We start from the raw sequence: 26,016 nt of genomic DNA, 5'->3' as shown, positions 1-26,016 counted from the left end.
GGGCGTGGGCCACACTCGGCCCACTCTTTGCCCACTGCCTCCTTTTCTGGTACATGCTAGGCACCACAGACAGGTGCCAGGACCTGGACCCAGACCCCGGAGGACTTCAGAGAAGCTCCGCCAAGTCAGGCTCGGAAACAGGTGCTAGACGCTGTGACCGGCGAGGGCGAGGGTGGCAGGGGTCTGTGTGCAGCCTCAGTGCGGGAGGGTCTGGGTGGACATGGGAGCCCGCGGGCCAGCTGGGCCGGTACCTGTCACAGCTCTGCGGGGCGCTGGGCTGCTTCTCCTGAGAGGACTGCTCCTGAAACAAGACCACGGACAGGAGGATGGGTTATACTGGCTTCCCCACCACACAGCTGCACACGGCCTGCTGTCCCCCCACCTCGCCGGCCCAGGAAGCCGACCACACAAGGTGGCAGGCTCGAGAGCTTCCGTCTCGTGGAATTCCTGAAAGCAAGGGCACACCGTTTGCCACCCCGCTGCGGTCATCCCCTCAGGAGAGCACACGGGCCTTCCCATCCTCCCGAGGGAGCACCACAACTCTCCTAGCGGGAGTGGAAAAACAGTGCCTACAGCTGTCACAGGGCACACTTCCACCTTCCCGAGTGTGTCCCAACTTCCAGGGTGGAGACCTAAGACCGCTGCTCAGGTGGCTACTGGGGTCAGGGGTGGGGGAGTGCAGGGGGCAGGGGGAAGGGGCACATACCTCCGGGACCGGCTCCACTGTCAGCTGCACGGCCGGGCAGGGGCTGGCGACCCCGAGCCCGGTGGGCGGTGGTGGGTGGGCGGTGGGCGGCAGGAGCGGCGTGGTCTGGACAGGCAAGTTCTGAGAGGCCGCCACCACCACGGGGGCCAGGGAGCTGGGGAGCTGAGGCAGCTCGGGGACAGGAGGCGGCAACACTTCGGGCAGAGGTGGGGAGAGGATGGCGGCTGGCACGGGTGCCGTGGGGACCTGGGCGGTGACATCCACAGCGTATGGAGGCGGGTGGCCAAGCAAGATCTGGGGGCACAGGGGACAGGGAAGCCAGTTGGAGTGCCAGCCATGCCTCTGCCGAGAGGTGGGGGGGGGGGGGCGGGGGGGTCCTGGGCCAAAGCAGGTGCTTCCTGGTCCAGGCAGGCGCACCCACTCAGGGCTGGGTGATGGGCGTTCCTCTGCAATCTGGCCCCCGGCCCCAGGACACGTTAACACACACATTTAGCAGTAACCGCTAACAACGGGCACTTCCAAGTCCTCGTCTCTGTGCCATGAAACCTAAAACCACACTTCACTTCCGAACTTAAGTCCAGCTGAGAAGCTCTAATGGTGGCCAGTACTCAGCAATGGACAGGGCTCCCCAGGGCCACCAAGGGACCTGACCCACACACTGCCCCAGCCTTCCGTCAGCTACGTGCGGGAGGAGCGAGGACTTCGGCCTGCAGAGGGCGGTTCGGGACACGGGCCGGGCTCCTCACAGACCCTCTAAAAGCTCCCGGTGGGACAGCTGAGAAAACAAGGCAGAAGGTGGGCCCCCGTGCGAAAGAGCGGGAGCCTCCATCCCTCCCTGCCTCCAGGTTGAGGTCAGGAACACGAAGGCCCGCTACTAGCCATGCTGGCGTGGGGATCGGCTGTGAAAGCCACAGCCCCTTCTCCTCCGGAAGGACCCCCAGCTGCTGTGTTCACGGGAATCTTCTCTCAGTGCAGGGAGGCCGTGAGGCGGCCAGCCCGGCCCGTCCATAAACCACAGACGCCGGGAGGCCGCCAGGCATGGCCAACAGCCTGTGGGCGCACGGCGCCTGCCCCAGCTGCCGGCTGAGCCAGCGACCCACACACCAGGCTAGAAGGCAGAGAGGCACCAGGCCAGGCCCTGACATTGCAGACCCCAGGCCTCCACGTCGCCCTTGGCTTTCTGCAAACAGCCCCGACCGGTTAAGCGGATGTCACCCCAACTAACGGGCCAGGCAGGTGCTTGTTCGTTGGGTGCCAGACTGCTGCATCTCCTCTGCCCCCTGCTGTCAACACAAACCAGCCCTTCTGTCACCAACACATCCTTTCTGGAATCAGGCATTGAGAATCAACGGCCGGGAGGACCTGTGTGCTCTCCAGATGCGCGGTCTTACTCGAGACTAGAGAGTGCAAAGTGACACCTGGCTCCTCCACACGCATTGGGGGTAGACTTTCAACACGAGGCCCAAGGGGGGCTACTGGCCCCAGCACACAGGAGAGGGATCTTAGCTCAGAAGGCAAATAGCTCGCTGCAGCCACACAGCTGCTGAGACTTGGGGCCCGGGGGGTGGGGGGGGAGGCCCCAGGTGACAGGCCCCACTCCCGCTCCTCTCCTCACATGAGGTTGGAAAACAGCTTAGAGCTCCAACAGGTGCATGGAGTCTTGGGAAGGCCAGCCCTTCACTGTCCACACAGCAAGCCACCTAGGGTGCCCATCTGACCCCAGGGGTCATCCCTGTCTGCTCTGGCCAGCCTGAAACCCACAGCTGTGTGCCCTTAGCACCGCCTGTCTGCTTCCTCAGAGCCCCGTCTGCCTCGCTCCCTGGCTGCTGGGATGGGGGTGAGCCACTAGCTGGCTCCCAGGTGCCCCCCCTGGAGTTGACACGGGCTCTAGACCCCGCCTGGAGAAGGCATGGCCAGGGACCCCATCATCATCACCACCACCATCACCAGCAGCAGCAGCAGCAGCTAACACTGACCCTCTAAAGAGCCCAATAGTGGAAGCATCAGTCACCCCAACTCCCGCAGCTGCAACTCGGGATACAGCAGGCATGCTACACGCGGCATGAGAAGCCACAGCCGAGGGACAGAACTGCCCGCTCGCCCACCCCTCCTCCTCCCCCGGGTCTACGGAGAAGCAGAGGCCAGAGAACCTCTCTGGGTCAGCAGCTAAGGCCGTCTTCCGGGACCTGAGGGCAGGCCCTGCGTGGCAGGTGGATTACCTGGCTCCCCGCCCCACCTGCCGCAGCGGCCTGCTCTGGAAGGTGTGTGACGCTTGGCTGGTGGGGCTGCGGCAGCGTGGGGGGCGCAGGCTGGGACGGGGCAGCCCGCACGTTCTGCGCCGCGTGGAGGGGAGAAGGCGGGACGTCGCCGGGCACCATCTGCGGAAAGGCTGCCGGGTACACGGGCTGGGCCGGGAGCTGAGCCACAGCGGCCGGGTGAATGGACAGGGCGGCCACACCCTGCGGGGCCACGGCCAGCAGAGGGATGGCGGTGGCGGTGGCCGCCACGTTTGGCACAATGGTCCGGCACGGCACGGCGAGCGGCGCCCCGGTGGGGTGGGGCAGCTTGACCGCCTGCAGGGGCAGGGCTGGTGACGCGGGCAGGGGGGCGGCGGCGGCGCTGAGCGGGAGGCTTGGCAAGATGACGGCGGGAGAGAAATACTGAGAGGGAGCGGGGACGGAGGGGACGGCGGGCCCGGTGGCGGCCGGCAGGTCGGGCAGAGCTGTGGAGAGGCTGTCCATGGAGGCCAGGGGCGCAATGGGCGGCCCGACGGGAAGCGGAGGCACCTGAAAAACACGGGAGCACGCCAGCCTCACCGGGGCTCGCCCGGCCCAACGCCCGCCCGACACCCACCCGACACGAGTCCTCCCGCCCCACGCCCACCGACGCACGCCAGCCCCATAACAGTCCTCCCGCAACACGCACGCCTGACGCACGCCCCGCCCCCCGCCGGCCCACCCCGCCCCCGCCTGATGCCCCCACCACCAGCCCCGGCACTTCAGGCAGCTGCTGCAGAAAGGAACCAGCCGGCAGCTCGGACACGAGGGCTTGGAGCAGCGACTCCCGGCTTCGCAGCTTCCGCACGTTTTCCTTCGAGAGCCAGCACCGTCCACACCACCAGACTGGCCCCCAAGATCCGAAATTACTTTGCCTAACACCCCCAGTCTGAACACACTCACACGGAGACCAAACTCTGGAGGGCTGTCTCAGGGGAAAGCATATCCAAGACCCCCCACGTGCTGGGGCCATGCCCCACAGCGGTGCTCTGGAACCTTCCGGGTCTGGTCTTCCATCCTGCAGACACCCGCTATCTGGCCTCCTGGAATCAGCACTTAACACATTTCGGCGGATTCTCTCCTTAAAGCCTTTCCAGTGGCCAACATGTGAGCATCGTCACATAATGCCCGTCTTCCCGCGATTATCAAGCAACAAAAGTCTGCAAGCCAACTTCTACCTATCGGAAAAGCCGCTCAACACTGTTACCGCCAGAAAGGGAACAGCAGCTTAACTAGACGGTGACTGTGATGAGGACAAGACCAGGTGACAAGACTCTCCCATGGGCTTCCGCAAACCGTGAGGACGCTCACACCTTCAATATGTGGCACAGTTCCCTTCTGCATCCCACCAATGTGGTGTGATGGGACCATGACACGTACGCCGTCGATGGCATTAACCCCAGCAACAGCACCCAAGCACCGTGTACTATCCAGTGTCCCTGGTCATCTGAGGCCCTGGACTCACAATGGGCACAGCCTTGGGTGGCTCCATGATAGACCGTGGCCATAGCTTTGTGCTACACCCTGGCTCCCGTGGCCCTGACCCTGGGCCGAACCTCTCTCTGTCCCGGACGTACTTGGGAGAGACGCCCAGGGCAGATGGGCACGGCCACCCCAGCCCCAGGGAGTGCTCCCATCCCGAGGACCCATGAGCACTCACAGCCCAGAGTATGAAGAGCGGCCAGCCAGGCTGGGGGCAAAGGCAAGGTGGAGGGCAGTGCGGGGAGGGGGATTTTACCTGAGCAGGCACCTGAGGCAGAGGCTGCAGAGGTGCTGGCGGCATCTGGAGGGGCTTCAGCTGAGCGGGGGCCACCACCTGGGAAGTCGGAGCTAGGTAGGGCGGCAGATGAGGGGGCACCGGCTGGAGGGGGCCCACAGGCGGTGGGGCCAGGACAGGGGGCAAGGGCGCCGGCTGGGCCAGTGGAGGAGGCTGGAGAGAAATGCGGGGGGAGGCTTCCCTTAGATCAGCATCCTGCTGAGCCTCCCCCACCCCAACATGCGCACGCACACCCAGCCCGGAGCCTGAGACACGCATATCTGAAGGCATCGTTCTGTGTAAGCGGGGCTCTTCCAAGTGCTATGGATCTATAAACCCCACTCCCATCTGCACCCCAGGTGCCGGGCAACCACAGAGAAGGAGCAGAGGGGACCCAGGCCAGCAGAGCTCGCTGCACATCCAGGGTGGTGGCTGTGAGCAAGGGCAGCCCACACTCACCTGCTGGCCAGCAGGCACAGGCTGGCCCGGGCCCGTCGACACGGGAGCAAAACTTATGGCTGGCTCCGGGAAATGCTGCTGCGGGAGCGGAGGGCGGGCTGGGGGCGGGATGGAGCTCCCCGGCAGTCCAGGCTGCAGAGAGCACCGAGAGCCACTCACCAGCTGCCCTCAGGCCCCCCACCCAGCTCGAGCTCCACAGCCACAGTGACCTGCCACCCGCTCCCCATATGCCTCTCACTCTTTTAGGGACTCGCCTGGGCACAGAACTTGGCAGAAGTGAGATGTGGTGGTCCCTAAGCTGAGAACAGCCACTACTCCCAACCAAGGAATGTTCTGGAATTTCAGGTCTATGAGACATTATGCAATCATGAGAAAAGAACACCATGAAGGCTTTGCAGAACCGGGACATTCAGTGGGAGAGAGAGATGAATGAGCTTGCTTTTCATCTATGGGACCGTGTGAAACACAGACCCGCAAATATATCACAAGCAGGGTTCGGGAAAGTGGGACCAGATAGTGGGACAGAGCCGGGATCTTCAGTGACTCGGCCGCCAGAGTCCCCATCGCCAGTGGCAGCACAGACCCAGAGTCCACGGTCTGAGCGCTGGGTGTCTGACACTGTTAAGGAAGAGCTGCTCACATGCCCATTTTTACGTGTAACGTTGTCAGGTTCTGTTTTCAAGAACCTGATCCTGCAGATGTACAGACTGACATCTTTATGGGCAAAACACTCTTCTGAGATTTACTTCAAATACGGAGATGGGAGATGCAGGTGGGGGCTGTGGGGGGCACAGGTTCGGACACAGGAAAGATGTCCGAGGCTGACTCGGAAAGTGCTTCGGTTTTCTGGGTGACGGGAACTGCCAGGCCTCACCGCTCACTGTGTCCTTCACGGTAAATGCTTTATGAAAGGCCTGCGGGGGGGGACGAGCTCCCCTCTGTGTTCACCTGAAGCCACCGTGCAGCAACCGCAGCCATGTGCCCAGGGGGAGCCCCGCACGCAGGATGGGCCACCCAGAACCAACTGCCACCACTGTGGGGGGACAGTCCGCCTTTCCCTACGTGAGTTTCTGCTGCCGTTTAAAATCCTGCTTCACTTCATCTCGTGAAACCAGCAAAGCCACAAACGGGAGCTGGAAACGAGTCCAGGATTCAGCAGACACAAACGCCCTCCAGAGGGACCTTCTGAGCCTGCCCGACGGCCCAGGCCCACAAGACGGGGACCGGTGCTCAGGCGGCAGCAGCTGGACCCTTGGGAAGGGGGCCTAGGGGCCTGACTCTCCCTCTGGACCCCCCTCCACAGCCCAGCTCTGCAGCTGTGAAGCATGGGGTTCATCTGGGCATAAATCAAATCAAGTTGAAGAATAAAGGCCGGCTCGGACCCCCCCCCCCCCACCGCCACCCCCTCCCCCCGGCTGTTCCTGCTTCACCCATCAGGCTCCGCCTCCGCACCTTACAAGTTACCCTACAGGTCTGTCAACCGTGGCTGAACACGTTCCCCACAGTTCTGCCGTCCTCGTGCTTCTAACGTTTAACGGCTGCGTGGTGTCCAATGGAGAGCTACCCGGGGACACGTACGACCCCCTCAGCGGGGCCAGACACGCGAGCGGAACCAGCCGTGTCGTTACTAGAAACGATGCCAGCTCCGCCACAGCCACGAAGCTCTGCGGTCTGGGCTCCACGCTCCTGTTCTCCCACCCAGTGGGCCTTTCAGCGCACAGCCCCCAACGTCCCAGCAGGGTGGACCTCCCCGGGGCCTGACCACGGGCCAGCGCAGCCTGGGCTGCCCGTGGGGCTCCAGGCCACGGGGGGAGGGGCTGACTCACCACAGCAGGCTGCTGGTAGGGCCCCAGCGAGGGCAGGCTGTACGGCAGGACAGGCCCATCACTCGCGCTCACCGGGGGACTGCACACGCACTGAGTCGGGGGCGGGGCCGCGTCCGCCAGCGAGCCCAGCACCGCACTCTGCTGGCTGCTCTGAGAGTCCGAGTACACGGTGGAGCCCTGGCCGCTGTCAAACGTGCTATCCGCTGGGAAGGACAAAGGCACGGCTCAGAGCAGACGCCCCCAAACACCACCCCACGCACTCTACACACGGTCTGGGGACCGCGACCGTGCTCAGACACGATGCTCAGCCGGCCCCCTGCGCTCTCCCGCAAACCGGGACCTGGCCAGGTTTCTCAGTCACCTGAGCACTTAAGTGCTTATCGTTCTAGACAAATCACTCTAGGACGATGGGGGGCAGGGGCTGGAACCCACCCGGGGATGCCCTGGCGCCCCACCCCAATGCTGTCCAGGGGCCATCCGCCATGGGCACCACGGGTCCCAGGAGGGCACCTGACAGCATCCTCTGCAGGAAGTGTGTCCACCCTGGCTACAGACAGGGCCCTCGCCTGTTGCCTGGCCCGGCTGGAGAGCGAGAGCTCGGCAAGGGGCCTTAGGAGGCTGACAGAAGCTAGGAGAGGCTACAAACTAGGGTCCTGTGGCAGAAGCGACGCTCATCCGTATTTTACGGGGCGGGGACTCTGGCCACCTTCACCACCACGACAAAGAGCACAAAGCAGGAAAAGCTGAGTCCAAACCTGGCCCTCACATCACGGGCCCACCCGTAACCCAGCTGGAAAATGGGGCAGGCGAGGCCCCACCCCGCGGAGAGGCCGAGAGGGGGTGGCTCCCCGCACCAGTGCCACGGCGGAGGGAGCCACCCACACATCAGGCACAGACAGGCCCCGTGGCCACGGGCTCGCCTCCCCGAATCACAGTGGGGACGACAGGCCGCCTGCATGGCCAGGCCACTGAACGGTGAAGACAAAATCCTGCTTGAAATGGCACCTTCTGCTTCCTGCTTCCAGACTCCAGAATGTACACGGACACTGTGGCTTCCCACCCGCAGCACCAAGCACGTCTACAGGGCCCCTCGGAGAGCCAGCATTGTGTCCATTTGCAATTTAAGCGAATGGAGTAAAAGGGAATCCTGCTGGCTTTACATCAAAGTCATTTTTTCCCAGGGGCTCATCAGGGTCCACTCTAACCTGGGAGGACACGAGAGCCCCAAGGTCTATAACTGCACGGAACCCATTAGACACACGGTGACTTTCAGTGAGCAGTTGGTGGTCATTTCCTCCTGCACACAGAGACAGAGACGTGGACACATACAGAGACACATGCAGACAAACCTAGAGACAGAGACAGACACACAGAGACATAAAGAGACACATGCAGAGAGAGACACAGAGGACAAAGACATACAAAGAGACACACGCAGAGAGACCTACAGACATGCAAAGAGATATACGTAAACAGACACGCACAGAGACACAGAAAGAACACACTGAGGGACAGAGGAACAGAGACACATGCAGAAAGACTACAGAGACACACACAAAGAGACATGTAGAGACAGACACACAAAGAGACCTACAGAGACAGACACACACAGAGACATGCACTGAGACACAGAGACACAGAGAGACATGCAGAAACAGACACAGAGACAGAGCAATAGAGACAGACACACACAAGACAGAAACACAGAAACACACAGTGTGTGCACAAGAAAAAGAGTATGTACAGACTTGGCAAATTTCATATAAACCAACTTTAACCATATATGCAACATTTTACTTTCTTAAGCAGAATGTGTTTAATACCCAAACTATGGAGAGACCCCAAATGCCCACTGCAAATGAATGGATAAGATAGGATATATACATGCATATATACATATATGTATATGTATGTGTGTGTATGTATATATGTGTGTATATATATATACATACATACATATAATGGAATATTACTCAGCCATCAAAAAGAATGAAATCTTGCCATTTGTAATGATGGAGTGAAAATGTATCACGCTAAGTGAAATAAGTCAGGTTTCACACATATGTGGAATTTAAGAAACAAAACAGATAAACATACAGGAAAGGAGGGAAAGAGAAGAGAGCGAAACAAACCACAAAAGACTCTTAATGATAGAGAACAAACTGAGGGTTGACAGAGGGAGGTGGGTGGGGGATGGGCTGGATGGGGGATGGGGACTAAGGAGGGCACCTGTGATGAACACTGGGTGTTGTATGTACGTGATGAATCACTGAATTCTACTCCTAAAAAAAATAAAGGGAATGTGTTATTTCTAGAATTAAAAATTTAGGGCACCTGGGTGGCTCAGTTGGTTAAGCATCTAATTCTCGATTTGGACTCACATCATGATCTCATGGTTCGGGGGTTCGAGCTCTCAGCGGGGCTCTGTGCTGACAGTGTGGAAGCCTGCTGGAGGTTCTCTCTCCCTCTCTCTCTGCCCCTCCCCTGCTCACATCCTCTCTCACTCTCTCTCTCTCAAAATAAATAAGTAAACTTAAAAAAAAAATCTTTTAAACCTACTGACAAAGTGCCTTCTTGCAGTCACTGGGTGCTGGCCCACACCTTCTCAATGAACTTGATCTGGGCTGAGGTGGGCAGCTTGTGGTGGAGAACCCCACAGCGTGATGTCTGCTGTACCTTCTGACATGCGTGCGTCTGCCCACCCACCTTGCTACTCAAGATCAGGTCCCTTTGCCAGCGATGTGTGTGCAGCCCGGACCCCGTCATCTCACCTTCACAAAGCACAGGGCTTTCGTGTGTGCGAGTATGCTCAGTACGTCGTGGACACCCATGTGTGTGGGTTCTGCTGCGTGCACACGTGTGCGTATATGCACATACGTGTGGGTGCACGTGAATGATTCTATGCACACATTATCTCTGGAAGTTACCATTAAGAGACAGGCAACATCAGTGGCCTCCAAGGAGGAACAGTAACTGACCTCTGCTGCACACCCCCTGGTACGGTCTGAATTTGACACGACGCGACCACGTTATCTGCTTTACAGAACTCACAATGAACGCACAGAACCGCCCTGGATCGACAGGCAGACCGTGTCTGCAGACAGAACGCCCACCCATGCTGAGCCACCGTGCGATCCGTGTCTGCACGGCAGGTCGAGTCTGTGCAGGGACAGCTGACCCCGGCAGACTGCGTTCCAGGTCCGGGTGTCTCTCCTGCCTAGAAACTGTTCAAACAGCCAGGTGTTTGGTGTGTGAAGTGTGCCCGATACAGAGAGCCTTTTCCCACGCGAAGTTTATGCCCGTCGATTAACCGCTGGCTTATCAAAAAGTGGGATGAGGACGCAGTGCCCGTCTTCTCCAGAGCACGCCAGCGGGTCGGGAGGAAGCCGGAGGCAAGCACGCGGTCTCTGAGCAGCAGCTAGCTACTGGTTTGAATTTCAGTAGCCTACTTTGAAGAACGTCACTATTGTTTTAACGAAAAATGACGTGCTCCTATTAAATCAATCGAACAGGAGATTTTGACCTCTCCACACGAACAGCCTAAAAACGTGGCCCAGGTAGGCTACAGTCATACTCAGCACTTATTCACAGAATGGGCGGAAGATGCCACGTCCTCAACCCTCAGCCCACAGCTGGATTTTTAGGCTACTAGCAGCAAAGGCAGGCCATTCTTCTGCCCAGACTTGCAGGAGACCCTCTGTTCCCTCTCCCAGTCATCCGGGACTCAGCGTGATTCCCAACAAGCCATCAGTGATACCCTGGGAAACAGGGTGAAGGTGCCAAAGGTCGGGCACTAGAAGGGAGATAACCTCGGGGACATGTAATCCTGGCAGCAAAGGTCACGGCTGAGAGCGCCAGGACCACGGGAGACTGCAGCCGTTCTCGGCCCCAGGGCAGTGGTGTCCCGGCGGGGATGCCCCCACCAGGCCCCGCGGACAGGACTGGCCTCGACATAGAAGCAGTAGCTGGATGAGCCACTCCATCCTACTGGCTTGGGGCACGGGAGGTTCTGGATCTGTCTGCACATTTGTCCCCGCCTGTCCCGAGACGCTAGGCTTCCACGAGCCAAAGACACCCCAGTGCCCCCCGGCCCCAGGGAGAGCGCTCGCCCGCACCTGCGGTCCGCACCTGAGGCGCGGGCTGGGGGCGCGGGCGCGGGGAGGACGGCACTCACAGGCCAGGGAGGTGGCGCTGGCCGGCAGCGCGGCAGGCAGGAGGTGCTGGTCTGCCTCGGGTTCCTCGGGCTCCGGCGGCCCAGCCTTGGCGTGGTAGGTCACCTGGACCTGCAGGGGTGCGGGCGGGCCCCTGGCCTTGTCGGGGCTGCCTGGGTCCCGCTGCTCCGGGGGCTGCAGCGCCGGCCAGATCCTCTCTCGCCGCCACTGGATCAATGCTACTCGGTCGCGGATGGACTTGGCCACAATCTTCACGTCGCTCTCGTGGAAGAATCCCGACTCGATCTGCAAAGGGCGGTGCCACACCATTACCAGTCACCTCCCATTCACAGGATTTCTGCAGAAGCCCCTCTCAGGCCCCACCCTATCTCTCACCCGCCTGGAAGGAAGTGCCCTCCTGCCAACTGAAAATCTGCAAACAGCACAGCCCTCTGGACCTGCACAGTGCCGCTCCTGGGACAGCGAGGCTGCAGCAGGTGCGTGTGCCCGCGGGATGAGTGCAGGGAGGGGAGGGACCCTAAGCTGCCTCTGGCCGGACAGCTCTCCAAAAACGCACAAAGGGAAGGGGGTGCACCGTGTAACTTGAGACAAGGGGGGACGGGGGCACCCATGCCCGGAAAACTCTGAACCCAGGAGAGCATTTGTGAAGGAGCCCCGGATCTCTGGGAAAAGTCACAGCTCTCCCAGAGGACACCGAGGGCAAAACCACGAAGCAACGGAGGCCCATCTCTGCCCCATCACCGTGGGAACCTCGTGTGGAAAGGGAGAAAGCCAGAGCACAGAACTTTTGGCACCTATCGGGAGACGAGCGAACTCACGGCTTTCAACATACAGCAGACATACGTGTGCATAGATGCACACATGAGCGCGCGTGCAGGCGACAGAACACCAGCTGGGCCCGGGGTGGTGCCCGGAGTCTGGCCAGTGTGAGAGCTGAGCTCCCCACGGAACAGTGGTTTCAGGCAAGAGAAGGAGGAGGGGCCTAGACACCTCACTGTGCCTGAAAGCAAGCCACACTCAGAGAACGAGGAACGAAGGATGCGTGGGAGGACGCGGGCCGGTGCCCAGCACCTCCACGGTCCAAAGGCACACGTGCTGGGCATCAAAACACACAGTGACGCCGTGATGGCCTGAGGAGCATGTCCACCAATGCACATGGCGGGGAGCGCAAGTGACTTGTGGCGGCAGGAGTGACAGGTGTCACTGCTGGCATGAGGTTACACAGGACACCACATGTGTGGTCTCTGTCCGCCCCTCCACACCCTCCCGTGGATCTCGGGCTCACGGGAAGCCATGTCACGAGTGGCCTATGGAACAACCCACCGGCTGGAAACAGTGGCCTGCCAGCAGCCAGGTGAGTGACACAGACGCCGAAAGACCCTCGGCCCCAGTCAGCCCTGGATGACGCCCCGGCCACATGGCGTGGAGGACCCAGAGCCAGAAGGACCCCCTAAGCCGCCCAGATTCCTGACCGCAGGGACAGTGTGAGACCACACACGTGTACAGTGCTGCATTTGGGGTAAAGTACTATGTGGTCATGGGTAACTCACCAACAAAACCGTGAGTCCACGGAGACGCAAATAAATGGAGAGGACACAGTCACGAGGTACACCCACCCACCACTTCCTAGGAGACCGCTGGCAGACGCCCCTCAACCAGGCGATCAAAGGCCACGTGCTCAGTGGGCTGGCCCTGGTGGGGACACAGCCCCACGCCAAGCACTCCCACAGACACACTGACATGACCACAAGGGAGCCACGCAAGGTGGTCACCGGATGTATCCTTCATGGCAAGACAACTAAAGACAGACAACAAGGGACCCTGAACAGGTCTGAGTGGCTCTCCCCGTTCTGATGGCTGGGGTGGCCAAGTAGAACGGTGGAAAAGAGACACGGGCGTATTCGGGGTGATGGGGCATCAGGTCTGGACATCATGTCAAATGGTTCTCTTTGGTACGTTTGCAACTTTTCTGTAAGTGTGGGACTGATAACTTCACAATCTCATTTCAGAAAACAACCCCGCTGGACAGAGCAAAAAACCATGTCAAAATCCCGCAGACCTCTCGGCAGCCAGCCTCCCGCCAGACTGGGGCCCCGGGTGGCAGGGTGAGTGCTGGCACTCGGCCAGGATTCTCGCGAGGGGCTGGGGCTGAGGTCAGTGCCGCCCACTCACCTGCCAGCCCACCATAGGGCCGCCCTGACCAGAGGCCACGGACGAGAAGGCGCCCCGCGGACACACCTGCCTGCTGCTTCTATTTTCTGCCCATGGCCCAGTTTTCCTTCCATCTCTGTCCTCACGGTCACCCCCTGGCGATCCTCTCTAAGGTGTTTCTTCTATTTTTTTTCCCGGATGGGGAAAATTTAGCCCCATTCTTTACCACAATGCAATGTCGACTGCACCAAGGCCATGAAGGCAGAAGAGGGGGTGCACAGACACGGGGAGCCCAGGCCAGGCTGCGAGCCCCTTCTCCGGGAGTCCTCACAAGGGATCACTTCCAGGCCAAAGCCAGCCCAGGGGACGGGTCCTTCTCATCCCCGGTGATCTCGATCTCGTCCCCTACGCCCCGTGAGCCACCTGCTAGAGGTGGCTGGTTTTAGACTGGGACATGGGCGCTGGCGTTGCAAAGAAGTAGGTGTGTTCAATTACAGCTGTTGGTATGTGGCCACCCAGGGCAGCCGGGGGCGGTGAGCCCTGCAACAATGCCCCACTGGGGCTCCTGATGTCAGATCTGGTGTTTTACGGTGGGCCTTCGGGAAGGTCCCGGCCAGGAGCCGAAGCCGCAGGCGGACCCGGCCCTGGAAACGCAGCCACTTTCAGCTCGATACTGGCAGCTCCCGAGGCACCAGCTCGTCCTGCTCCCGGAGTGGAGAGGGCATGCATCATTCCATCATCTTTAACTGAACACAGCAATGCGCAGTCGGCAAGAACGTCCTGCTGCTTGTAGGACGCTCCTCAGAAAAAGTGTGGGGCCCTAGGGTCTCCACCGGGAACGCGCAGACGCTGCCCAGAAAGTCCAGCCAAGGGCCAGGGGCTCGCTGAGGGCAGGCGAGGCGGCAGGCCCGGCATGGGCCGGAGACAGAGGAGGCCGGGCATCTCTGTGTTGAGGCAGAGAAGGGAGAAGTCGCTCACGAGAGTGGGTGTTCCCAAAAAGGCCTCAGGCCGAGTGTGGCCACCACCCCGCCCTACAACTGAAGAGGCGCCTGGTCCAACTGTGGCAGACGACATCACGTGGAATCCATCTGTGCCGCGGTCCGTCGTCCTCGTGCATTGCTGTGGCCCTTGACCTGCGCGGGGCTCCCGCCGGAATCCATCCTGGGCAGGGAGGCTCCCCGGGCGTGTGGAGCAGGTGCCACCAGGCTCACAGGGAGGCGGACAGCTGCCTGCCCCCAGGCCTCCGGAGGTGCCCACACTGGCCCGACCTGGCCGGCCCTGACAGACACACCCCTCACGGCAGCCCCAGGGACCTGCATCATATCCAGCAGGGCCACCCCTGGCCACAGCCTACCTCCTGGCCAGGTCCCTCTCCCTGTGGGTCCCCAGGACATGTGGCACTGGACCCTCACTCCTGGGCCACCGGCCTGCACATCACCCAGCTCGTCAATGCTTGTGCTTTAAATTTTGGAAGGTGAGAGGGGACCGCGGCGCTGTAGGTCAAGGAGGAACAAGGGTCCTGAAGTCAGGGCACTGACGTGCCCACTAACTGCAAGTCGGTACCTAGCGACCCAACATCCACTCGGGCGTGTGAGCCACACAGCCCCGTTCGATCTACTCACAGCAGTGCTGCCCCGTTTCTGGGCCCAGGGATGTGACCGGCAGCTGGGGAGGTGAGGGTGGTCCCGTCCTGGGCTCCGGGCCATCAGCAGGATGTCATGCTCACCGTACATGTGGGAAGCAGCAGAGGACCAGCCACCATCCAGGGCGCGGTGAGGCCCCAGCTGGCCGTGCAGCAACCGTTCTGCTACCACTGCCCCGATCCACCCACAAGGCCATGGACTCCTCACGTGCTGTGTTCACAGGCGCCCTACGCCCCACAAAGCCGAGCCACAGCCCGTGGCCCACATCTTACACGGCACAGCCAGCCTCAGTTTCCTCCTCCGAGCAGGGGCTCGAGGAATGACGTGGCCTCCCAGCCCACCCTCCAGAGCCACAGTCCACTTCTGCCTCCTTAAAACCCACCCAGGGCCAGGGAGTCTAGAGAACCCACGAGCTGTACCCTGGGAGGCACTACGATTTTGCCAGGCGTGCTAGATGCAGGAAAAGAGGGCATGCACTTCTGTGCCGACGAGAGGCACGGCCTAGCACTGCCTCCCCTGCGGCGAGCACGCGGATTTTCACTCAAGCTCACTTTCTACAGCAAAAATCAGCAGCTGCTTTCTCACACACACCTCTCCTGCAGCATTGCAGCGGGACCCAGTGCCCTCAGCAACAAAGGGACAATCAAACCAAAGCCACATTCACACAAAAGCAGCAAAACCCTGGTCAAAACCCGGGCCTTTCCCGATCCACCCAAGCCCCCAGTCCCTCCCTGCACGGCTCCACGGGACCCCTCACGACCCCATAGGACCCCTCACCGTGCTGCCTTGGAGCCCCCAGTCCCCCCCCTGCACGCTCGCCACAGGGCCACACCCCTGCTCTGACCTCGTCCTGATCTTTGGAAACCACACGCTTTCGCGGAATACCCCGCATCTACCGGTACCCGCCACCCGCCCTCCGCAAGCGAGCGTCATGGTACCATCTCCTGCGCCACACCATCCGGCGTCTCCTTCTCCAGGTCAAAGGTGAACTCTATGGCCCCGTTGTCCTTGGGCTTGCCCTTCAGTTTCTTGGGGTCCTCAACCCAGAGCCGCAGGGCGATGCTAGACTTCCTGCCGTGGTCCTCCTCTGCCAGCTCCACCCTCACTCCCGTGTCCTCCGCGAAGAAGGCGTGGCTCAGCAGGTCCTTGATCTCGTACCTGAGGAGGGACAGTCGATGGGCACGGTGAGGGCAGGCCTGCTGGCAAGGCACTAGACAAAGCGCCAGGGCCCTGACCCACCCCGCTCCTTCCAGAAGGTTCTCCGACTATGCTATCCAATGGGCAGGCTCTGTCCTCAAGGGCAGCACGCAATAGTTTATTCCCAGGGAAGCGGAGAAGATTACACCTGAACGCAGCTCGCTGCAGAGCTTTCACGGCTTCTTTTTTCTCTCATTATGAAAAGTAAACACCCCTATCAAGAGAGACTCAGAAGTGAACAGTTTCTAGACCGGGCTCTGCACGGTGCAGATAGGCCTGTGGAAGCGCTGGTGAGCCCCCAGGTGCCATGGAGACTCGTGGCTCCAGGTGAGGCTGAACCTGTTGGGGGAGGGGGGGGAGGGGCGCAGTCCAGGCTCCCAGAAGCAGGGGGTGCTCAGGGGCCTTCCAGAGTTCCTCAGGATGGGGGTGGGTCAGCTGCTGGGCAACGTCATGGCAACCTCTCCCCATCCCTGAACACGGAGTTCCCTTCTTCCCAGGGTCCTGTCTGTTCCAGCAGCCCCTCCCTGATTACTGCAGAGGGCACCTCATCCAATGGACAGGCAGAGCCCACACCCCATGCGCGGTCACCACACAGGAAAAGGGGAGTAGAGGTCAGGGCCCCTGCCAGTCCCGGTCTGGAAGGTGGTCTTGCAGGGTCTGCTCTGAGAATTCTTTGCTTCCAGGTGGTTGTTTCTATACCTCTCTAATATGACTTACATTTCACAACTTTTTACTGTTTTTCTTAAAAAATAAAATGTGATAACCTGCAGGGAGCAGGAGAGAAAGCCCAAGGATCAGAAAAGGATCCCTGAGAGACGATGGCAGCAGATATCAAGGGTGAGGACAGTGACAGGGTGGCCATGTGCTATGTGCACAGGGGTGGGGAGGGCACACAAGGGGGCAAGGAAGAGTGTGGGGGGGGAGGAGGGGGAGGGATGGGGTGATGGGCAGGGGTAATTGAAGACTGGAGGAGGGGAGGAAAAGGAGGGAAGGAGGGAAGGAGGGAAGGAGGAAAGGGGGAAGAGGAAGGGGAGGAGGGAGGGGAGGAAGATGAAGGTAGGAGGAGGGAGAGAGGAAAGGGAGAGAAGGGAGGGGAGGAGAAAGGGGAAGACAGGAGGGAAAAGGAGGGACGGAGAAAAGGGGGAAGAAGGAGGGGAGGAGAATGGGGAGGAGGAAAGGGAAAAGGAGGGGTAAAGGGGAGGAGGGAGGGAGAAAAGGGGGAAGAAGAAGGGGAAGAGGGAAGGAAAGAGGATATAGGTAGGAGGAGGAAGAGAGGAAAGGGGGAGGAGGGGGGGGAGGAGAATGGGGGGGAGGGGAGGGAAGAAGAGGGAGGGAAGAAAAGGGGAAGAAGGAGGGGAGGAGGGAGGAAAGGGGGAAGAGGGAGGGGAGGAGAATGGGGAGGGAGGGAAGGAGGAAGGGGGGAGGGAGAGAGGAAAGGGGGAAGAGAAAGGGGAGGAGGGAGAGAGGAGAGGAGGGAGAGAAGAAATGGGGAAGAGGAAGGGGAAGAGGAAGGGGAAGAGGGAAGGGAGGAGGAGAGAGGAAAGGGGGAAGAGGAAGGGGAGGAGGGAGAGAGGAGAGGAGGGAGAGAAGGGGGAAGAGGAAAGGGAAGAGGGAGGGGAGGAGGGAGAGGGGAGGGGGAGGAAAGGAGGAAGAGAAGAAAGGGGGAAGAGAAAGGGGGAAGAGGAGGGGGAAGAGGAAGGGGAAGAGGGAGAGGAGGAGAGAGGGGAGGAGGGAGGGGAGGAGAATGTAGGTAGGAGGAGGGAGAGAGGCAGGGGGAAGAGGGAGGGAGGAGGAAGAGGAGGAGGAAGAGGGGAGGAGGAAGAGGAGGAGGAAGAGGGGAGGAGGGAGAGAGGAGAGGAGGGAGAGAAGGGGGAAGAGGAAGGGAAGAGAGAGGGGAGAGGAGAGGAGGAGGGAAGGGAGGAGAAGGTAGGTAGGAGGAGGGAGAGAGGCAAGGGGGAAGAGGGAGGGGAGGAGGAAGAGGGGAGGAGGAAGAGGAGGAGGAAGAGGGGAGGAGGGAGAGAGGAGAGGAGGGAGAGAAGGGGGAAGAGGAAGGGAAGAGAGAGGGGAGGAGGAAGGGAGGAGGAGGGGAGGAGAACGTAGGTAGGAGGAGGGAGAGAGGCAAGGGGGAAGAGGGAGGGGAGGAGGGAAAGAGAGGGGAGGAGGCCCTGGTTGACCAGCTGAAGAGGTGGGGGCTGGTTCGGGGGCAGCTCAGGGCTTTGGGCTGAAACCCGGGTGCACGGAACTCGCAGTCTGCAGGTGGTTGGAAGGGAGGCTGAGGGCACGGCAGAGGGGGGCCCTGCTCAGGCTAGGTGGGTGAGAAGCAGCTAGCAAGGGAGGGAGGCTCCAGGATGGCCCCCAAAGCTGGGGAGCGAGCTCCAGGCAGCCGAGGAGGGGCCAAGGCTGTCCCCCCGCCTGCCCAGAGGCCTCGCTGGCCCAGGGACGCCGTGGCCTGAAGCAGCCAGCCTGCCTGCCTACCACCCGTGCGTGAGGGCCAGCTGGGGTGATTTCCGCAGGAAGAGCACGCAGACCCAGAGCCTCCCGGGACTCACCTTTCCTCCTTGTTTTTGCAGATGCATTCCCCGATGATCTCCTTGATTTCAGGATCATGCACTTTCTCAAAGCTGGCAGGCTTGATGCCCTGTTAAGACAAGATGAGTGGAGTCACCGACAGGACCTGCCTCCTGCTCAGCTGGCACTAACCCCGAAGGGGAGGAGGCAGGAGGCGCACCAGCTTGCTGGGGGCTCAGCTCATCCCGAGTCCCCGACGATGTGCTGTCAGGAGCAGCAGAGTCTGAGAAAGACCCCAACCCAGCCCCCGCCTGACGGGAGCACCCGCCCCCCAGCGTGGATGAGGTGGCCGGGCAGAGGGGCCAGCTTCCACACCACACCCTCCCTGGAGGGTACTGAGGGCACTGTGTGGTCACTGCTGCTGGCTAAGGGCACCAGACATCTGCCTGACCGTGGCCACAATCAGGGCTGACTTCCCTAGGCCTGGTGGCTCAGGGTTTAGTGCCGGTGCCGTGCGGTTCTGCACCAAGGGCCGAGCGGGTGCCAGCGATGGCCATGGCATGGGAGCACAGTACCCCAAAGTGCACACCCTGAGGCCAGAGGATCCAGGAGAAGCAGGGGATGGACTGCAGGGTTCATGTGCAGCTGCTGGGGGCAGGGGCTTGGGGGAGGGTTTTTAAACACACTGAGGAGCCTCACCCATCACATTCCTCAACGAGACTCTGCCTCCCCAGTCCTCATCTTGGCTGTTTTGTTTTTAAACATAGAGAACGTGATGCCTATGTTTTCCCATGGAGAGAGGGGGCGGGACGGTGGGGAGGGGTGGCCTCCAGCCCAGAGGTGGACCCAAGAGTGCAGGACCCCTGGCGGCTCCCGCCACCAGGTGGGGGCCCTGCTGTGCCCAACAAACCCCTGACCCTCAGGCCCCAGGCCCATAACCCATGGGAATCGTGTGTGCCCAACATGCAGGAGGGTCTGTGCAGCAACAGAGTGGGACACGGGGCTCTGGCACGGCCGAGAACTTCCTGGTGGAGGTGAGGACCCCATGCTGTCCCACTGAGGCCAACAGAAAGAAGAGTCTAATTACAACAGGAAGAAGGGCCAAGGTCCCTATGGGAGGCAGGTGGGCTGAGGAACACAACTACAGGTAAACACACGTGTAAGCTGTCATCCACCTCTGCAGGGCTGAGGCCCCCAAAGCAGGTGAAGAACATGCCAGAACGGCTGCCATTTTGAAAGGGCTCGTGTCCCCAGTCTCAGACGTATGGGGTCGGGCAGCTGGCAGCAGGGACACGGCATGCCTGAGAGACCTGGGGTCGGGGGCAGATGCTGGATGCTGGAGCAGCGACAGGAGCCCTGGCCTGCGTCCCTGGCCTGCGAGGGACCAGGGTGGCCGTGGAGCACACCAGCAGGAATCAGTCCTGTCTCCCCCAGCCCGGCAGACAGACCACAGCAGCATCCACGTGCGCAACCAGAAGCCAGGGCTGGTGGACTGCTCCCCCCGCACCCCTGCAAGCTTGGCAATGAGGCCCTAACCCCCTGGGGTGTCCCCTGCCCCATGGAGGACCACTGCCCACGACCACAAGCCTGCCTTCTCCTGCCAGCACCGCCAGGGCACTGCACGCCCACCCATGCGTCTCTGCCGATCCAGCCGGATCCTGTGTGCATACCCACCCCCCACACCCTCAGCAGCACACAGTAGGGGCTCAAAACAAGTGACCGATAACTCAGAATTAAGACTGAAGGAGAGAAATGAGCCGTGACCTGTCAGGAGCTCAGAGTGGAGGGCAGGGCGAGGACAGGTGCCCTGGGGTGCTGGGGACCACACTCCTCGCCTGTCTGCAGAAGCGAGGGGTGCACCAGGCAGGGCAAGGCAGCTAGGACTCGGGGGTCATGGGGCCTGGTGCCCAGAAAAGCCACGACCTCACGGGGCATGACGGCCATCAAGGAAGGACAGGGTGATCCGTCCACACAGCCGAAGCCACCAGATCACAGCTGACAACCGCGTGGGCACAGACCAGACACCAAGAAAGCCAACAGGCCCAGGGGATGGCGGCCCAGACAAGGGGCTCTGGGGGCAGGTGCCTCCTGAAGAAGCCCCGAAGGTGCTACAGCCTCCAGTCACACACGAGGCCCATGTGTCTCCACCGCCAGCTCAGAGGTCTGCACGGCCACCCCGCCAAGCTAGACAGCCTCAGTTTCCTCTCTATGACAGCATCCTTCCCCTCCTCACAGGGTACAGAGAGGCTCTCACAAAGCAGGCCCATCACGATGGCCCGCGGACTCACACAGGTGACCTTCCGGTAGATCTGGGCTGCATTCTGGCACTCGGAGTAGGGGTACTCTGAGGTGGCCATCTCCAGCATGCACATGCCGAAGGCATAGACGTCCACAGACTCGTCGTAATGCTCCTCGTACATCTCGGGCGCCATGAACTCTGGGGTGCCTGCGTCCAGGAGCAACAGAACCGGGGTCAGCAGCAAGTGGGCCCAAGGCCCCCCACACCCCCCATCCGCACACTGTGCCACCAGCCCTGGAACCTGAGATTCAGCCAGGAGTGCTCTGCAGATGGTTCCCCACAATTCCCCCAGAACCCCCCTGGTTCCGGGGCACATGAGCCCACGGCACTGGTGGAGCCCACACAGCTAGGAGCCCAGCACTTCCCGGGGCCCCGTCTGTGCCTGAAACCCTGCAGAGGTCACTCGCCGAGGAGCGAGCCGGACAACCCAGGGCCGACAGAAACTCGGGGTCCCCGCATTGCTACCTGAACTGCAAACACAGGCACACCACACGGCAAAGTGTCAGAAAGCTCAGACGGGGAGCGTCTACGCTGACGGTGTCAGCCACGCACCCGTGGGGGCTCGGGTGGGAAAGGCGCGTGCGTCCCAAACACAGGAGGCTTTAAAATGACACTTATTACCCTGAACATTTCAACACACTGAGTGAAATAAACAAAATATTCAGTTATGCAGCTATGCACACACGACCTCCTCTCTCCACGAATCAACAAGCAAAGACCAAGAGGACACGTCAGGGCGGTGGGGTCTGGCTGACGTCCTTTGGTTACACTGGTCTGGGTTTTGTTATTTTTCTATAACAAACTTCTTTAAAAATCACAAAATCCTGGGGCACCTGGTGGCTCAGTCGGTTGAACATCGGACTCTTGATTTCAGCTCAGGTCATGATCCCAGGGTCATGGGAGTCGAGCCCTGAGTCGGGCTCCGCACGGAGCGTGCAGCCTGCTTGAGATCCTCTCTACCTCTCCCTCTGCCCCTCCCCCACTCATGCTCTCTGTGTCTCTAAAATACAATTTCAGAAAAATTTAAGAATCACAAAATCCTTGGGGCACCTGTGTGGCTCAGTCAGTTAAGCGTCCGACTCTTGGTAATCGGCTCAGGTCATGATCTTGAGGTTCGTGAGACTGAGCCCCACGTTGGGCTTGGTGCTGAGAGTGTGGAGCCTGCTTGGGATTCTCCCCCCCCCCCCCCCCGCCTTCTCCCCCTCCCCCGCTCCATCTCTCTCAAAATAAATAAACTTTTAAAAAAAGTTACAAATCACAAACTCGTCTTGTAAAATAAGTCCAACTGAGTACCCAGCCGAACACAAAGCAAAGGGGAGCACTGAACATCAACCTCAATGAGGCTTCCACACCTCTTCAACTGCCTTGACCTTGACATTTTGAAAATGTTCTACTTTCTTTAAAAAGCACCCGCAGAACAGCACAAACTACTATGTAAAAAAGCACACATGGGGTCATCAATTGTCTTCGTGGCCATCTCTGGGATACAGACAGATAGGTTACCCAAAAGTTTAACTTTTTCTCGTTAATGCGAATTTCGATTAACATGTTATATGTTCAACGAAAAAGTTAACCTTTTGGGTAAGAAATGGCGAAAGCAGGAACTATCTGCGGGTCTACGTGTATAAGAACACGTGGGAAGAATTCTCAGAGATTCCAGATCAGAAATAACGGGAAGAGGGTGGACAGAGAAGTCAGGGGGAACTTTTACTAGGAATACTTTCTTCTTTTTGGGGTTTTGAGGCACATGACTGACTGGAGGAAACGTTTGCACTTGGCCGTGCATGTGTACCAGGGAAGAGGGAAGGCAGTCCAGGGCTCCGGCAGGAAGCTGGGAGCATAGCCACCCCGAGGCCCCACACGAGCCCCGCGGTGGCCCGGTCTCTCCTGAGGCCCCCGCAACCAGGAACGCAGCTCCGAAAGAAACCCCCCAAGGCCCCAGACCTTGCCTTTCAGGGTGGGCATGGGAGGTGTGGGTGCAGGGGAGGGGGCAGTGCAGAGCCAGGTCGGGGTTGCCCACTTGCACACGTGCTTGGGCCACAGACACAGACTATCTTCTCTTTCCTCTCACTGCAGCCATTCAAACCTGCGTGTTGAAAATAATATGCGTGTGCCCCCCCCCCCCCGCACGCACACACATGTGCCCTGTGCACCTCCTTGGCCCCCACGGCCCCACATTCCCTGCATCCTGGCCACCATGGCCATGAATGCCTGCAGGCAGCACCAGCTCAGGACCCGGCCAACATAAACACAGCGTGAGAGTGGTAATGGCATCAGATCCGGGTGGCTCTCGGAGACAAAGCCCACAAGGGACACGTGACCCACAGCTGTGTGTACACACAGCCTCAAGAGGCCGTGGCCATAATGTTTACAATAAGGACACGACCTGGGCTCTAGGGACCTTCTCACCCAATCCATCCACCCCCTTCCCACTGGCTGACACAGAGCCCCCAGGTCCCGCTCCACAGGGCCCCCACCAAGCAAGTGGACAGGTCCTTGGAGGCCACCGAGAGACATCCAAAGTGGGCTGCATCTAAAGTGCAAACCCAAACGCCTGCACAAGCCCCTCTGACAGCTGCACCAGAAGCGGGTCCACAGTCAAGTGTTCCTGAAGATGCCCTGGGCACCAACAGCTGTGTCCTCTGACGAGGAAGGGGCCTGGCTGCTCGGGGCCGGGGACATGTGCTAATCACCCCTCATTCCCCATGAGTCTGGAGCTTCCTGGGCCCCAGCTGAGCCAAAGCTGAGATGACCAGGGACCCCACAGAACCAGGCACCCTGTGCGGGGCTTGGGGCCCAATGTGCCTGCTGGAAACGCCCAGCTTTCACATCCCCCCTCACACCACCCAGTACCTTGACAGCCCGCCTCTGAGAGGGACAGAGCCGCCAGCCAGAGAAAGCCCAGGGGGCTTCACCAGGCACCCCACCCCCAAGGCCAAATCTATAAAACCTGCCCGGAAACCACCAGCCGCTCAGAGGCACGCTCCCTGCAGCCCTGGACCCCCCGGCCAGGCCCTCGCCTGTCCCACCCATTTCACAGAAAGAGAAACTGAGGCCTAGGTCGGCCCCCCACCCCATCACTTAGCTCCCCAGAGCTGCTGGCGGCCCCTGTCCACAGGACACCCCATGCAGTTGCCCTGCTCCAGATGTCACGCTCCAAACCCACTCGCCCTGCCAGAGAAGTTTCCAGATTCCTGGAGGGTTCATTTGCCACAGACAGGCCAAGTTCTGTCCCCAAGTGTGCGTCAAAACCATGAGGTTGCAAAGCCCTGAGGTCACCCTCTTGTCTGTCCTGTGTCCCCACCTACGGAAAGAAAGGCTAGCAAACCAGCACCCACACCAAATCCCTCAGCCTCAGTGCCCCCACACGCTTGCCCCAGACTCCCTCTCGTGAGCCTCATGGCCTGGCGTGACCCACCACCCCCCCACCTGCCCCAGCCTGACCAGCCACAAAGCCCCAGGTCCCTCTGTCATCGAGGCCTCCCTGCCGCTGCGTATCCACGGCCCCTCGGGCGCCAGCTGGCCTCTCCACCCGACCCACACAGCCAGGGACGCCCCCACACGCAGTCCAGGCCACGGCCGGGCCCCAGGACGTGGGCTTACCGATCACGCTCTTGGCAAAGGACGCCCTCTTGAGAGTGGCCAGGCCCAAGTCGCCGATCTTCACAGAGCCGGTGGGCCCAGTGATGAAGATGTTGTCACACTTGAGGTCCCGGTGGATGATGGGGGGCGTCCTGGTGTGCAGGAACAGCAGCCCCTTCAGGATCTGCCGGCACCAGCTGCGCAGGACCTTGGGCTTCATCACCTTGAACCGCTTCAGGTACCTGCGGGCGGGGGCGCGGCTCACCTGCGGCTCCCGCGGGAGGGGGCCACGTATCCACCACCCAGACGGGGACGCTGCTGAGAGAGGCCCCGGGACACAGGAGCCACCGCGGCCCCTGCGCCCGGACCGGGCCCACCCTGAGATGCAGCCAGCAGGTGGGGGCGTGCTCACGTCTTCAGCGTCCCCGAGGTCATCAGCTCGGTCACCAGCACGATGCACCTCTTCCCCCTGGCACTGGACTCCCAGAAGTCATAGAAGCGCACGATGTTGGGGTGCTGCAGGCCCTTGAGCATCTCGGCCTCCTCTTTGAACCGCTGCCTCTCCAGCTTGGTGAGCTTCCGGTCCTAGAGAAACACACAGGCTGAAGGGCCTTCGGCCCAGCCAGGGGGCCCGGCCGGCACCTGCCTGCACCCTCACGGCTCCCTGTGCCCAGGGTGCACCAGAGGGAGGGGCCCAGGGCCACAGAGGGCTCGGCCCAGTCCCTCTGTTGGGTCCTCCCACATCCGTGACACCTGACCCCGCAGCCTCGTGGCCCTGGATGAGGCACTGCCTGCACTGAGACCCCAGCAGAAGGATCTCTGGGAGCCAGAGACACGCGGAAAATCCACACCACAGAACATACACACTTTCTCCCAAAAAACACCTCTGAGGCCTCGTTCCCTCGGTACCCGATTCTGCCACAGAACAGACCTCAGCCCGCTTCCAATTCACACGCACCTTCAAGGTGCTCGACCAGGGAGCAGAGGAAAACTGGGAAACCAGGAGACTCACAAGAGACCAGAGTTGCGCCAGGCCCCACAGAGCTGGAGGGCACGGCAGACACGACCTGAAGTTTTTCATGGGACACGGCCACACCGCCCTCCCAGTCCTAGGGGTCCCTGTGCGGTGCTGCCCACACGCCCTTCGCCACATCTGAACTCCCTCCAGCGCCCTCCCTGCACCCCCTGCCCCCATCTGTCGCCGCCCGGCCCTTCCAGAACCACTCCGGTGGGCTCTCAGCACAAAGCTGATGTCATTTCCAGCCTCGTCCTACGCGGAGCCTCACCTCTGCGGGCCCCAGCGTGGCCATCTCCCCACACCTGTGCCCTCCCACCATGACTCCCACAAGGACACAGAGGCCTCTACAATTGGACGCGGAACAGTGAGTTTTGAGAAGTGTGTGAATGCAGATTGACAGGGGGAGTTGGAACTGAAAAGAAA

General features: G+C 60.5%; 1 protein-coding gene across 9 annotated transcripts in view; it reads right to left on the bottom strand.

Annotated features, from left to right (window-relative positions):
* WNK2 (WNK lysine deficient protein kinase 2) overlaps positions 1 to 26,016 on the bottom strand; it is a 130,729-nt gene that overhangs the window by 68,402 nt on the left and 36,311 nt on the right. For 8 of the 9 annotated variants that reach the window (XM_078436108.2, XM_078436110.2, XM_078436111.2 and 5 more), the window contains exons 3-14: positions 24,988 to 25,160; positions 24,597 to 24,817; positions 20,983 to 21,140; positions 18,736 to 18,824; positions 15,928 to 16,147; positions 11,198 to 11,480; positions 7,024 to 7,226; positions 5,198 to 5,329; positions 4,721 to 4,912; positions 2,926 to 3,492; positions 707 to 1,000; positions 252 to 301 (exon numbers count right to left, since the gene is read on the bottom strand). In XM_078436108.2, coding sequence (XP_078292234.2) covers positions 252 to 301; positions 707 to 1,000; positions 2,926 to 3,492; positions 4,721 to 4,912; positions 5,198 to 5,329; positions 7,024 to 7,226; positions 11,198 to 11,480; positions 15,928 to 16,147; positions 18,736 to 18,824; positions 20,983 to 21,140; positions 24,597 to 24,817; positions 24,988 to 25,160 — 2,582 coding nt within the window. The remainder of the gene's footprint in view (positions 1 to 251; positions 302 to 706; positions 1,001 to 2,925; positions 3,493 to 4,720; positions 4,913 to 5,197; positions 5,330 to 7,023; positions 7,227 to 11,197; positions 11,481 to 15,927; positions 16,148 to 18,735; positions 18,825 to 20,982; positions 21,141 to 24,596; positions 24,818 to 24,987; positions 25,161 to 26,016) is intronic. The other variant, XM_078436112.2, reaches the window with a different exon arrangement.

The sequence above is a fragment of the Panthera onca genome, chromosome D4, assembly GCF_046562875.1.
Source record: "Panthera onca isolate mPanOnc1 chromosome D4, mPanOnc1 haplotype 2, whole genome shotgun sequence".
Taxonomy (NCBI): Eukaryota; Metazoa; Chordata; class Mammalia; order Carnivora; family Felidae; genus Panthera; species Panthera onca.
Note: the sequence above shows the minus strand (reverse complement) of the source record. Positions and strands in the feature narration are given on the sequence as shown.